Source organism: Giraffa tippelskirchi, chromosome 9, assembly GCF_054371585.1.
Source record: "Giraffa tippelskirchi isolate mGirTip1 chromosome 9, T2T-mGirTip1v1.2.pri, whole genome shotgun sequence".
Taxonomy (NCBI): domain Eukaryota; kingdom Metazoa; phylum Chordata; class Mammalia; order Artiodactyla; family Giraffidae; genus Giraffa; species Giraffa tippelskirchi.
This window is the reverse complement of record NC_137283.1, coordinates 143,362,291-143,376,686: the sequence shown is the minus strand read 5'-3', so window position 1 is coordinate 143,376,686 and position 14,396 is coordinate 143,362,291. Positions and strand designations below refer to the sequence as shown.

Below are 14,396 nucleotides of genomic sequence, written 5' to 3'. Positions count from 1 at the left end.
AAAATTGATGGACATTAGCCGCTTAAAACTGAATCATGGGCTTCCCTGATAGCTCAGTTAGTAAAGAATCCTGCCTGCAATGCAGGAGACCCCGGTTTGCTTCCTAGGTCAGGAAGATCCACTGGAGAAGGGATAGGCTACTGACACCATTATTCTTGGGCTTCCCTTGTGGCTCAGCTGGTAAAGAATCTGCCCATAATTCCGGAGACCTGGGTTTGATCCCTGGGTTGGGAAGATCCCCTGGAGGAGGGAAAGGCTATCCCCTCCAGTATTCTGACCTGGAGAATTCCATGGACTGTATAGTCCATGGGGTTGCAAAGAGTTGGACGTGACTTTCACTTTCACTTTTCACTTTCAAACCTGAATCATAACACAGGCAAATGGTTGAGCTTATAATTAAAGAGTCCATTAGTGAAACCATCTATCCACTGAGGTTATAAACCCAGTACTGTTTAACAAAATTGTCTTAAGAAAAAGAATGATGATATAAAAAGAATTGTTGCTAAATAAAGCATTTCTTTCTGAAAAGGACTGACAAGATTAATCATGTTAAAAAAAAACCTGATGAAAATCAATTATATTCCAATTAAAAAAAAACAAACCTGCTGAAAATTTCTTAATTAGATATATTCCCTAACTGTGCTTAGAACAGCATGGGAGAATAAAAGTACAGCTATGAAATTATTTAAAAATTTATTAATAACATGTTGATTTTATTGCTAGGATAGTCAATATTTGAAACAAAAGGCAGGATTATTTAAAAGGAGTCAGTTTAGTTCCATCATCTTATTTTCATATTAAAATTTACTTAGCAATAGACCTTAGGAAAAATGAATTCATTTTCTGTCACAAGTTGATTCTGGAATGAAAGTTCAGTTCATATTTAACAGATATTGTCAAGCCAATGGAATGTTAGGCATGAAATTCTATTTTCCCATTGGCTACTGTACTGATCATTAGTTTTGGGAAATCATCATTACCATAAACAGAAAGCCATGGTGTTCCGGAAAAAAGGAAAGGTTAAGATGTTAATAGAGCACACATTTTTTCATTTATTCAAGTTTTGCTTAAGTAACAAGCTTAGATATAATCTCTGTTACAGGTATTTCCTGTCAGTTAATAAGTGACTTGGGTTCTTCAACTCCCAAAGCTTATGATTAAGCAGCAGGAAACTCCCTCTCCCATTATTACTCCTGAAACACAGTCCAGGATATCTGAATGTACGGAACAGGGGTGCTGAGAGTCACTGTGGAATGTCAAGAAGAGGAACTCAGACACCGACTCTGTAAGCTTGTGCTACTCCTCTGAAGTCATTTTGAAAACTTATCGATGGCTAAGCTCCACATGCATATATCTGATGCCTTCCAGAAATCGTAAGGCTTGGGAGGGAGTCTTAAAGACCGTGTTAAAGAAAATATGAGAATTCCCAAATATAAACCCCGGGCAAAGGGACAGGAGACGTGCATTTTAACCTACCAACTGCCTCAGCCACTTATTCTTTCTAAGCTTCGATTTCCTGCCCTGTTTAAAGTGAAGGGAGTGGCCTAAATTGGGATTCCCAAACATAAGTGCCTCCCTGGGCCAGAAGCTAATCTAAACAGGGCTGGTGTGGGGAGAAAACAGGGAGTGGTAAGGGCCAAGGGGACCTGGAAAGCCCCTTCAAAGGGGGCCATCACCACTTTAGCTCCAGCTGTGTTGGTCAGGCAGTCATACTAATGTTCGTTGTTTGTTTTTTTTTAAACTAGGGAATCTAAAAATTCATTTTTATGTGAAATCTAATTTTTTAAAGTTGAAAATCAATCATTATTTAAAAACACTGCATGGAAATGTAAATAAATGAAAACAAATCAATGTTGCCACCACTCATGCCTATGGGCTAAATGAGCCCCTAAGTGACTGGCCTGTTATCTCTGGCTCAAGAGATCTAGCAGGTCTTTCCCAGTATTATGCAAAGTGTGTGCTTCAGAAAACGAGACCCTTTGATTTTTTGGTCTAGTTTTAGGGGTTGGCAGATTTTCTTTCGGATGGTGGGCCAGGTCATCTCTCACAATCAGTCTACTCTGCGCTGGAGCACAGAGGCAGCCCCAGGTGATACAAAACCTATGTTCCTATGTTCCAATAAAACTTTATTTACAAAACAAGTGACCTACCATAGGCCCTTCTCATTTGCCAATGCCTGGTCTAGGGGATTTCTTAGGAGAAGTTTAGGAATTTTGTATACTAGGTTTCTCATATTTTATTATAGTAAGGTATTAAGCACTGGAGGGGGAAAAAAAAACCAAAACAACCCTTATTAATTTTGTTTAAAACAAATGCCATGCTAGTACCTGCGAAAGCTAGTGTTGTGGCCAGCAGTGCTTTCTGTAGCCAGAGACGGCTCCTGGGCCTCTGTCCTCTTCATCTAGACAAGAATTGGCTTGCCTACCCTAGCAGTACATCTCGTCTTCTAGTTCTGCTTATTCTCAAAGACAATTTCGGAAAACACAGTTCTAAAACTGAACATTTTGGCTTCCATTTCTGACTTGGCTACTTATTAATTACATGACCTTGGAGAAGTGACTTAACCTCTTTGGACCTCAATTACTCATCTGCAAAATGGGGTTAATCATAAAACTCACATCATGGGATCTGTGTTGCAGGAATAAGTTACAATGTGTAAAGTGCTTAAAACAGTACCTGGAGCACAATATATATTAAAGCTGCTGCTGCTGCTAAGTCGCTTCAGTCGTGTCCGACTCTGTGCGACCCCATAGATGGCAGCTCACCAGACTCCACCGAACCTAGGATTCTCCAGGCAAGAATACTGGAGTGGGTTGCCATTTCCTTCTAAGTATTTAGCAATTATTAATACACACGGCCAAATTATTTTTCTAATTTTGTTCTGATGGTCATAGTTCTCAAACACTGACCCATAGAAATGAAAATGTTAAATAGTCTATATTATGATTTTTAAATAATGGTCAACTATATGATGAAAACAGGGCCCTAAAGATAATCACCTTGACTGTACCACTGTCCTCTCCTCACTGTTCACCACCCCACACAAAACACACACACCTGATTTTCTCAATTTCCTTGCTGAGTGAAAGACTTCTCAGGAGTCCCTGAAGGTTGTCCTCTGTAGCCAGTCTCAGACTGAGAGGATGTTGGTTTACACCGTTAACTCTTACAAAGTTCCAGAGTCTCCTTCTGGACCAGGGCTGTGGTTTACCCTCTTTTCAACAACCCACAAGGAAACACCTCTCAAGTGACATCACATAACAGCCTCCCACCATCTGCAGGATCACCGTGGACCACACCGAGAGATGGGTTGCCCACACAGAGAGATAGGTGACAGGAGTTCCCCAGGCTGGAATGGCAAACATAGGTTAAGGATATAGGACAGGGGGCCTCAATTCTTCATGGGTCCTATTTTGTTGAAAGCATCGGGAATCAAGTTGTGACAGAATTCCCTGCAAAATCACTTACAGATGACTTTTGAATATTAGGCCCCTTCTTTCCCTCCTTTATTGAGAGTTAACTCTGCGACTAAAGAACATGATATCAACACTTTAGATTTAGTCATGTGACACTGAAAATTGATAATGAACTTCTACTTTTTATATGTGACTCAGTCCTAGAGTAAAATAAGGACTTCCAGAATTGACTTATGTACATAGGGAGTACTTTATAAAAGTCTTTCTTAATATAACTTTTATAACATGCAATTATATCTCTAAATATTTTGCAGTTGGCTACTCACAATAATAATGCATTTAAAGTCTCTCAAAGAGCAACCAAAAAGAGAAGAGTATTCGAAACAAACAACAAATGCTCATTTTCAAATAAGTGGGAGAAAAGTTAAAAGAAAATTGATAATTCCTGATTATCAAGAGTTTTCATAAAATGGACTGAATGTATTTAGCCATAAAATGGCTAAATACACACCACTCTTTAAGGTGATGGTTGTTTAAGTAATGTAATGGAAACTGCATTCCAGGATGACAAAGATCAGTTTTTCACTATACCATCTTTGTGATTAAAAACTGTAACATTAATTTCTTTTGTTTTGGTCCTGGGGTTAACATTTCTATCTAAGACACAATAATTGTAACTGTTGTTTATGCTTGGGGAAAACTGTGTAATATTTTATGGTATAGGAAAAACTTAAAAATGGTAGGACCGAAAGCTTTAATTGAATATGTATAGTTTGTAATCATACACAAAGATGTCTGTCTATATAATTTCTTGTTGACAAACATATTCACAGAACAATGGGAAAAAAAAAAGTGACTATGCCACAAACTTACCACAGCTGAGGTTGCTTTCAGCTTTCAGAGCAACGGTTGGGATATTCCAGAAGTCATTTTGCCAGTCCACCACATTCCCTTTCACACTGCAGCTGAGGTTGGAGAGGATTTTGGAATTCATGGTAAAATTCCAAAGTCGAAAGTTATAAATGTCCCCTTTGAGAGAGCCAATGTCATGTTGATTGGAGCCCAGCAACAATTTCCCATTCCCGGGAATAATTTTACTAATGGTAGAATTGCATGAAACTGTTCCATAATTTCTTTTGAAATTTACACCAACGGAGCCCAAAGAACTACTCCAAACAATGCAGAGCTGCTCGAAGCTTTCTGTGAAAATATCTTCCTTATCTTTCACAAGTAAAGCACTGTTTAGTAAGCATTTTGAGCCAAAAAATGATAGAAAGTAGCCACTCTTGGTCTTTCCAAAACTGAGCAATTGTGGGAAGGATGCACCTGAGTAGGAGAAAGCTGTCCATTCGCTGTCTTCCTTGCCAATTTTGGTTGCTTCAAAGCACAGTGTGAAAGCTCTGAGCTCTGGAATAGAGACACTTTTTGCAACAGATATCTGGTAAGAATCAAGCGACTGGGGTAAAATGACCTTTTGATTCCTTAAGGACACGGCAACTAGGACAAAACACAGTAACAGATAAAGCATGTTAACTTCGGACATGGACTAAAGAGATGCAAAATGTCTGAGACCTCCAACCTCCACCCTGTCTGCTAATTGGCTTTTACCTACCGTTTGCCACCCCCCACCCCCTGGGCCCTTTCTCTGTCCACCACTCTCTATTGCCAACCCAGTACCATATGCCAATGCCAATACCAATTAGAAACCCCACCCATTTTAACTAGTCACAGTTGGCTCTCACACCTAAATCTTCCAGTTATAGCTTCCAAAGTGATATGGTTTTTTTTTTTTTTCCTTTTTTTAAATCCCTGAACTGAGGGAGATTAAAAAAATTAAGGAAACTACTGGTTTCAGGAAAGTTCATACATTATGATTTTTAAAACTATGTTTCTTTTCAAATAATTTTTAAACATAAGAGCTAATAGTTCTATTTTTCACTAACCATCACCTTTCACTATACCCAAACACCCCTATGCTACCCTATCCCTTTGGACACCTTGTATCTTACTGGTCTTCCCCACTATCAGGCTATTTTAGGATCAAAGGCAAAGACAATTCCATTGAGTAGAGGGAGTCTAGTAAAAAAACCAAACAAACAAAAATGGCATTTTAAGGTATATTTCCTTGACTTCTGGGCATGTGAGCTAATTTCTGAGACAATACGGAGCAATGGTTCAAGGGCAGACACTGGAGCTCCCTTGGCCAAGTCATTCTGCCTTAGCCCCCATGTCTATAAAATGAAGGGAAAGGCACCAATTATATATGTGGTTAATGAGAATTGAATAAGGTAATACCTGCAAAGCACTAGAGCAGTACCTGCGCCAAGCTGTATATAGCTATTACTGATTACTAATATAGATGACTATTATTATGTGCACAATAAAATTAACAATGCATTAGCCTAGTCCTTCTGTGACATACATAAAATTATTAAGTAATACAATGGATTTCACTCTGGGCTCATACAATAGATATTGGTAAACATTATGTACTGACTTGACAGAGAAGTAGCTATTTACACTGGCTTCATATGAATGCTAGTTTGAATATATTTTAATGCACAACAAGAATAGCTCTATACTAAAAAACATTTAAATATTTAAAATGTAAATATTTTGGTCAAAAATCCATGATGGAGTTTAATAGAATCATGATTGTTTAGTCCACTTCTTAAATATAAAGCAGTATATAGGTCTACTTGGGCTTCCCTGGTGGGTGGTAAAGAATCCCAGTGCAGGGGAAGCACGTTCAGTCTCTGGGTTAAAGATCCCTTGGAGAAGGAAATGTCAACCCACTCCGGTATTCTTGCCTGGGAAATCCCATGAACAGAGGAGCCTGGAGGGCTACAGCCCATAGGGTCACAAAAGAGTCGGACACAACTTAGTGACTACCTACCCAAAAAGATACAGTATAAACCCAGTATTCTATATGCATTGTGAAAATAAAAAGGCTGGAAGGAAATATGTCCATCAACATTTTATTAGTAGTTATGGCTGGGTGGTAGATGTATAGGTAATTCTAATTTTTTTTAATTTTCAAATTTCCCATAATATTTTATAACCTTAAAACATCATTTGAAAAATTAAAGCATGTTTCAGTTAACCACATATATATTTAATGTCAATCACAAACAGTAAATAAAGATATCACCAAAAACACAAATTGTAATAAGAAGGGTCAGGCAATTCCATAGTGTTGCCTTTTTTTTTGCTTCTTTTTTTGATATATAAAGCCTACTTAAGTAGCTCAGGATGGAAAAAAAATGATTACTAAATCTCATAGTTTTGAAACTGGAGTTTTCCTTAAGCACAGAAAGGTTCTGTAGAGAATGGTTCAATTTCAATGTTCTGCTATGCCAGAACCTAGGAAACATGTCTGATAAAAATATATTTCTTTCTTTCAATTAGCCATTTTCAAGGGGCTTTCCTCAGGCTATCTTATTTATTAGCTTCAGTTGTACAAAGCTCATTTTACATGTTAATGTATATGTTTATTTCTTGTATTTGTTCTCCAGCATAATTCCTTAAAAGAGCAACATCTTAAAAGCCTAAGATAAAATGATTTCTAAGTAAGAACACTTTGAATGTTTGCTGGAGAGATATTAGAATTAGATTCAATTATCAGCTGTGGGATAGTCACAGAATTTTTCAAATAGCCTTTAAATGTTCTGCATGTAAACACTAGAAAAGAATTCAGCTCTACTGTAACCAGATAATTGGATCTGGTAACTATATATTGCTAGTGAGAATGCTCAGAAAATACTAACAGATTCCTGCCTGCCCTTTAATTTTAATCCTAATCATTCATATTCACATAAAAAAGCATAATTCTGTCTTCTGGGCCTTGTGTTTATTGTTGAACATGCTAAATGAAAGCAGAAGTTTGGCGCCGCCTTTGGTTTACATACCTCTGATGTAGCTGGCATTGAAACCTTTCTTCTGGATGCTAAAGTCACTTGAAAAAGACACATGCATCTCATTCGCACTTGAGTTAAACGATAGGCCTTTGGCAGTTGCTCCACAAAACTTCGTCTGGCTCTCTCCATTATCAAGGGATAATGAGTCATAAATGCAATTGGGAGCCTCTTCAATGTCGAAGTCGTTAAATGTTATCTGAATGATATAGCCTGTGGGGGCTCGGAGGGTCCACATGCAAGCCTGGCTGTTGGGGTAGTCGTTAGGGTAGCACGGAGAAGTAAAGGTCCCAGAAGGGTTGGAGAGGACCACCCTGCAGTTGGCACATGCCCATGCTTCTGGCCAGACAAAAGAGAGACGGAGAGAAGGGCTGGATCAGAGGTGTGCGATAAACCAAGAATACCACACTCTGGGGACAATCAAGCAGCAAACATTTTTAAACAGCAAAATACAATCATTAACATTAAAAGGAAAATGAAACCATCTCAAGGAAAAAAAGAAAAACCAGAGCAACAAAAAGTAAAAGAAAAATACAAAATTTTAGAGCAATGATTTTTTTAAACTTGGGGGAGGGTCATAAACACTGAGAATCTAATAAAAGTCAGGAGAACTCTCTCCAGTAAAATGTACAGGGGCCCCTGCACCTGGCGTACAATTTCAGGGAGTACATGAAGCCTTAGGAGGTAACACTGGATTTCTCAAAGGTTCACTGACTTTAATCTTAAAGGATTAAGAATCTCCACCCTAGAGACTGAGCTAGGGTGGAGGGGATTTTACAGAACCATAAATGCAGAGCAATATTACAAAACTTGGAAAAGAAAGACTTAGGAAATAAATGTTTAAAGAGAAAGCTAGCTAGCTGTACAAAAAAAGGTTATTATCTGGCAAATTGCATTTTTTTCTAAAATTCAAATACACAGCATCACCTTGCATGTGTGAAATACTTATAGTTTTGAAAAATACGTTCACTTCTTCCACCTGTTTATTTTAGTTGGCAATTATATACCTCTATGATTATCCCATTTATTCATCCACTCAGTGAATATTTATTGAGTGTCTTCTACATGCCAGGCACTATTCTAAACAGTATATACCATGAGCAGGAAAGACAGTCTCTGTCTGAATGATTCTTACACTTCAGTTTTGGACCCAAAGATACAAACAATACTATAATGACAGATAATAATTAAGAGGTAGAAAGAAAAGTAAAGCAATCAATTATTTCTCAATTACTATTTACCTAGGGCCTGGTCACCAGTTAGAACCAGAAACCAAGATCTACTGTCTTTCTATTTAGTGATGCTTTGGAAATTAATATTCATGTCGCTTTTAAACATTTATGTAAATGTAGGCAGCAATCTCATTTATCCAACATTCTGGATAAATAAACTGTCAAATAAGTGACCACATATACTTTAACAATGAAAGACTTCTACTATGTTAATGGAACTCACTCTCAACTTACCGTGTTCTTCCCTCTTTTACTGGGTTGAGTAGAATGAATATACAATAACTTTTCTTAAAAATGGTAGTTAGTGTAACTATTACTTATTCTTCTATGATGTGGTGATATATTCAAGGATTTAGATGTGTTATGTTACATTGCTCAAGTTAGATTTTTCTTTTTTCCTGTCCCTGGGGCCACCTTGTGTTATGCAGGGGTTTGCCAACTCTGCTCCACAACCATGCTTTCTAACTTGCCCTCCATCCAGCTCCTCCTCCATAAATCTCCAACATCTTTTACAGAGCTGAGGATAGACAGGGAAAAAGATCTATGATCATCAAATGTTAGCCAAATGCCTTCTCTTAACCACCCCTGGAGCACCGTGCTCCTCTCCTTGTAGCATGACTAGGAGCAGCTGGGTGAATTCCCGGTGTGAGATGATTTTGCTTATTGTCTGGATCTCCCACTATTCTCTAGGCTCAACAAGCAGAGGGTTTGTACTGTCATAGTCACCATCTGACCCCTCAAAGCACCCCTGGCACTTGGGAGGCCTTTGATAAAATTTGTTAAATTTATGAACAAATAAATGACTTACACAAAGAGTTGGACATGACTGAGCTAATGAGGGCACACACACACAAATGAGTCTCATGACTAAATTAAAGAATGACTATAGTATATGAAACTGTCAGCCAAAATCTAAGCCCCCCCAAAAGAGTGCATCATATCTGGGATATCTCTTTGGATGGGGTTTTGAGGCTCTTTTTTTCCAATGATTTCACTCACGGCATGAGATTGAGATGATCAGGGCCTACCTATCTGACATGTTTAGCTTTCTGTGACTGTACCCTGGGCTCAGAAGCAAGAACTAATCCTGGTAGATTAACAGTAAAGTATCCAGTAAAAGGCACTGGAGATTACAAAAAAAAAAAAAGAAAGGAAAATAAGATACAATCTCTGAGTCATCCCAACATGCATGCAGGCAGCATTAATTTTCCATAATCAGATGCTATCCCCTACATCCCCTACCCGACTAATGTTCATGATCTCCTTTACAGTATTTTTGCCAAATTTTTCCCGAGAGCTAATGAAAGGTATAAAAAAATGTCAGTCTGACTCACCACACTGACCATGTAACCTTGAACAAGTTAATCTCTCTGCACCTCAGTTTCACCACTTTTAGTTCAGTTGCTCAGTCATGTCCGACTCTCTGTGACCCCATGGACTGAAGCATGCCAGGCTTCCCTGACCATCACCAACTCCTGCAGTTTGCTCAAACTCATGTTCATTGAGTCAGTGATGCCATCCAACCATCTGTTGTCCCCTTCTCCTCCTGCTTTCAATCTTTCCCAGCATCAGAGTCTTTTCCAATGATTCAGTTCTTCACATCAGGTGGCCAAAGTATTGCAGCTTCAGCTTCAGCATCAGTCCTTCTAATGAATATTCAAGACTGATTTCCTTTAGGATTGACTGGTTTGACCTCCTTGCAGTCCAAGGGACTCTCAAGAGCCTTCTCCAACACCAGAGTTCAAAAGCATCAATTCTTTGGTGCTCAGCTTTCTTTATGGTCCAGCTCTCACATCCATACATGACTACTGGAAAAACCATAGCTTTGACCAGATGGACCTTTGTTGGCAAAGTAATGTCTCTGCATTTTAATATGCTGTCTAGGTTGGTCATAGCTTTTCTTCCAAGGAGCAAGCATCTTTTAATTTCATGACTGCAGTCACCATCTGCAGTGATTCTGGAACCCAAGAAAATAAAGTCTCTCACTATTTCCATTGTTTCCCCATCTATTTGCATGAGGTGATGGAACCAGATGCCATGATCTTAGTCCTTTGAATGTTGAGTTTTAAGCCAGTTTTCTCACTCTCCTCTTCCATTTTCATCAAGAAGCTCTTTAGTTCCTCTTCGCTTTCTGCCATGGTGGTGTCATCTGTGTATCTGAGGTTAATGATATTTCTCCCATTAATCTTGATTCCAACTTGTGCTTCATCCAGCCCAGCATTTTGCATGATGTACTCTGCATATAAGTTAAATAAGCAGGGTGACAATATACAGCCTTGATGTACTCCTTTCCCAATTTGGAACCAGTCTGTTGTTCCATGTCCAGTCCTAACTGTTGCTTCTTGACCTGAATACAGATTTCTCAGGAGGCAGGTAAAGTAGTCTGGTATTCCCATCTCTTGAAGAATTTTCCACAGTTTGCTGTGATCCACACAGTCAAAGACTTTGGCATAGTCAATAAAGCAGAAGTAGATTTACACTGGCAGAAATAAAAGCACCCACTACGCATGGTTATAGGGAGGACTGGATAGATTAGTATTAGAATGTCCTAGAAACTGTACTGGCCACATAGATAGCACTATTTAAATGTTGACTATTATTGTCATTACTATAACAAAATCTGTGCATCAATAATTTAAGAAAAAAAAGTAGCACCCCATTTTCACAAAAACTTTTCTTCCTTTAGGCACCCATTGTGATAGAAAAGACAGAGAAGACTCCCATAATCATTTAAAAAAACATGTAACGCATTCTTCTATATGTTTCTCATCTACAGTAGCTAAATTGCATTTAGAGATAATGCTACCAAATAGCGATGATCTTAATTGGATGAAATGTCAATTAAACTAGGCACAATATCATCATGTTCATTATACTGATGTTTATAGATACCAGCAAAGGACTTTCACATAGGTTATCTCACTTGGCATCAAAACAACCCTGGGAATTAGTATCTCCTCCATCTACAGAAGAAACAAATAAGGCTATTATAGATTACGTAAATTGCCAAAAGTTACACATCTAATTGATAGGACCAAGGTTCAAACCAGCTCTTCTGAATGTAAGTCCAGTGTTTTCCCAAGGAAGGAAAGAAGTTGCCAAGATTAAACAAAAGACACAGCAAAGTGATGAGTCCAAGTCTTGTTTTAAGAGATAATGCTTTTTAATCGGCAATTTCTTAAACATAGTGTAATCACCCTGTTTTTGTTGTTGTTTAGTCATTAAGATGTGTCCGACTCTTTTGCGACCCATGGACTTGTAGATCTCCCGGATCCTCTGTCCAGGGGAATTCCCAGGCAAGAATACTCTAGTGGGTTGCATTTCCTTCTCCAGTAATCACCCTAAAATTAATATATTTTAAGAAACTAATTTTGAAATATTTGAGTAAAGAATGTTAGAGAGTCTAAAATGTAGTGCTTTGAATTTGTCCACTTGGAGCAATAAAATGTCACTGCTAATTGATTCCTATTCAAAGAGCCAGTACCCAAAGAAATTATTCTCTCTTGAAGGCAGGGCTACATAAAAAGATGGCTACAGTAGCCATTGAATAAGGTCTTGGGAAAACCAGAGTTAACATCTTTTAAAAGCTGCCCAACTCAAAACATCAGGCTCAAGTTGTTCTCAAAGACAGATATAATAACATATTCACACCCATATTTTATAAAAGCAAAGTTTTCAGATAATCTAAACAAACAAACCAAATTCCACCCTTGGTTCTTGCCTATGCTTGCAATGTTGAGTAATAATTCACTTCTGGTTATTTTCACAAAACTTTATTCCTCAAAGAAACTCAAATCTGAGTTGGAAAACCTCCCAGTTATGACAAAGGCTATCTCGGTTTATATAGAATATTTAGATATAGATTTATAACCATTATCTCATTTTTTTTTCACCTGAGGTTTGGATTCTTACTCCACCTTTGCATAAGTACTTCTCTATAAATCAAATACTATGCTCTTTAAAATCCAAGACAGAAGTATCAGGTCCCAAGAGATAAATCAAAAGAGATCAATTCTAGCTGCTTTCAACACAGATCTGTAGATGAAATAACTGACATTCCTATACTGTGTTAAACGGTGAACAAAACGAATGCACCTAAATTAAATCTCGGGTTTTGTTTTGTTTTGTTTAATCTGAATGTGTATAAAACTGGCACTAGTGAATTTGTTGGACAACTTGGCTGGTGAAGAAGTATCTCTAGAAAATTTCCCTTCAGTTGCCTCCTCAGTTTGCATCTCTTAGAAGCCACTGTTTGAATTATCTGCACGAATCTCTTAAATGCTAATAGATGAACTGCTTAAAAAGGTTTAAAATATTTAGCAGCCTTGGTGGTTTCTGCAGATGAAACCTAAGGGCAGCAGCTAAGAGCTCTAGAATCAGCCTGATGCCTCAATCATTACCACACCAGGGTAGCCACGCAAGATTTCCCCTGACCAAGTGGAATGCACCAGATATAACATCACTGAAATGTAAAATATAAATAATATTTTGGATGCTGGCAGGTGTTAAATAACTGATAATATACAGAACTGAATGACATCATCAAAGTATTTAAATTCAAGTGATTTTAGGCCTCTATGTGTATTTTTTCAGGATGGCAAGGAATCTGAAGGCAGTCTGGCTGTGACATCTGCGTTTCTGTTAATGTGACAGACTTGGCAAGCATGCCTGGGCTCCTCACCACTCCTCTTCAAGCTTGGCGCTCAAAGATAGCATTTCTGCGCAGGGGAAAGTCACTCTTTCACCAAGGTTACATTGGTTGTTCCACCCTCCTGCTAGAACAAGCTGGGACATTCGTTTGCTCCCAAACTCCTCCTAAAACACTGGTTTCCCAGAGTTAACCAGAAAATTGTCTGATTTCCCTCTGTGATGTTTCAACCTGAAAATATTCTTCAGAAGCACCACAAATATGAAAGTACTGCAATAATTTGGGCTAACTTGGGCTTCCTCAGTGACTCAGCAGTAAAGAATCCACCTGCCAATGCAGGAGACTCAGGAGACTTGGGTCCAATCCCTGGGTTGGTAAGATCCCCTGGAGAAGGAAATGGCAACCCACTCCAGTATTCTTGCCTGGGGAATCCCATGGATGGAGGAGCCTGGAGGGCTACAGTCCATGGGGTCGCAAAGAATAGGACACAACTGAGCACACATTCTGCTATTTTGCTGCAATAACCTAAACATGGTTCAAAAGGTCCCACTCTACTTCAATCAGTTCAATTAAGTCTGACCTCACCGGAATATGAACAAGAAGTTGAAATGAAGGTTCCATGGTGAGGCAGCACCATTAAACTTGAATAATTTTTTGAATCTCCAAAGAGATCCATATGCACAACACCCTCAAACACATTTCTGTCTTCTGTGATACTGTTAATGTTTACACTTCGAATCCTCTTTCCATAATCACCTCGGCATGAGAACATTCCCTATGTAACTGCAAAAGGTAATAGTTTTGAAGATCCAAACAACAGAACTACTGTAAATCATTCTAGAGTTGGCTGAGCATGTAGTTATATATCCTGTGTAAGAGGATTAAGAACCCAAGCACATGTGCATGCATTTGCACACACACCCACACACATTTTCATGGGAAACTATTCTCTCTTAAGCAATCGTTGCGTCTTTCTCCAGCTGTTAAAAACACAACCTAAAGGCAATGCACCATCTGAAACAGTCTAAAGCTGCCTGCTTATATCTTACTCTACCTTCTAGTTAATGCATTCAAGTCTCTTATCCCCTTCCTTCCTGCACTGCAAGCCCCTAAATCTGTATTAATCTAGCCATGGACCTTCTCGCTCTCTATGCACTCATAGACTTCTGTACACTGCTGAAAGAAT

General features: G+C 38.5%; 1 protein-coding gene across 4 annotated transcripts in view; it reads right to left on the bottom strand.

Moving 5' to 3' along the window:
- Positions 1-14,396, bottom strand: part of ADGRG6 (adhesion G protein-coupled receptor G6) — a 152,410-nt gene that overhangs the window by 78,737 nt on the left and 59,277 nt on the right. For 2 of the 4 annotated variants that reach the window (XM_081530966.1, XM_081530965.1), the window contains exons 3-4: positions 7,325-7,669; positions 4,290-4,913 (exon numbers count right to left, since the gene is read on the bottom strand). In XM_081530966.1, coding sequence (XP_081387092.1) covers positions 4,290-4,913; positions 7,325-7,669 — 969 coding nt within the window. The remainder of the gene's footprint in view (positions 1-4,289; positions 4,914-7,324; positions 7,670-14,396) is intronic. The other 2 variants (XM_081530967.1, XM_081530964.1) reach the window with 1 other exon arrangement.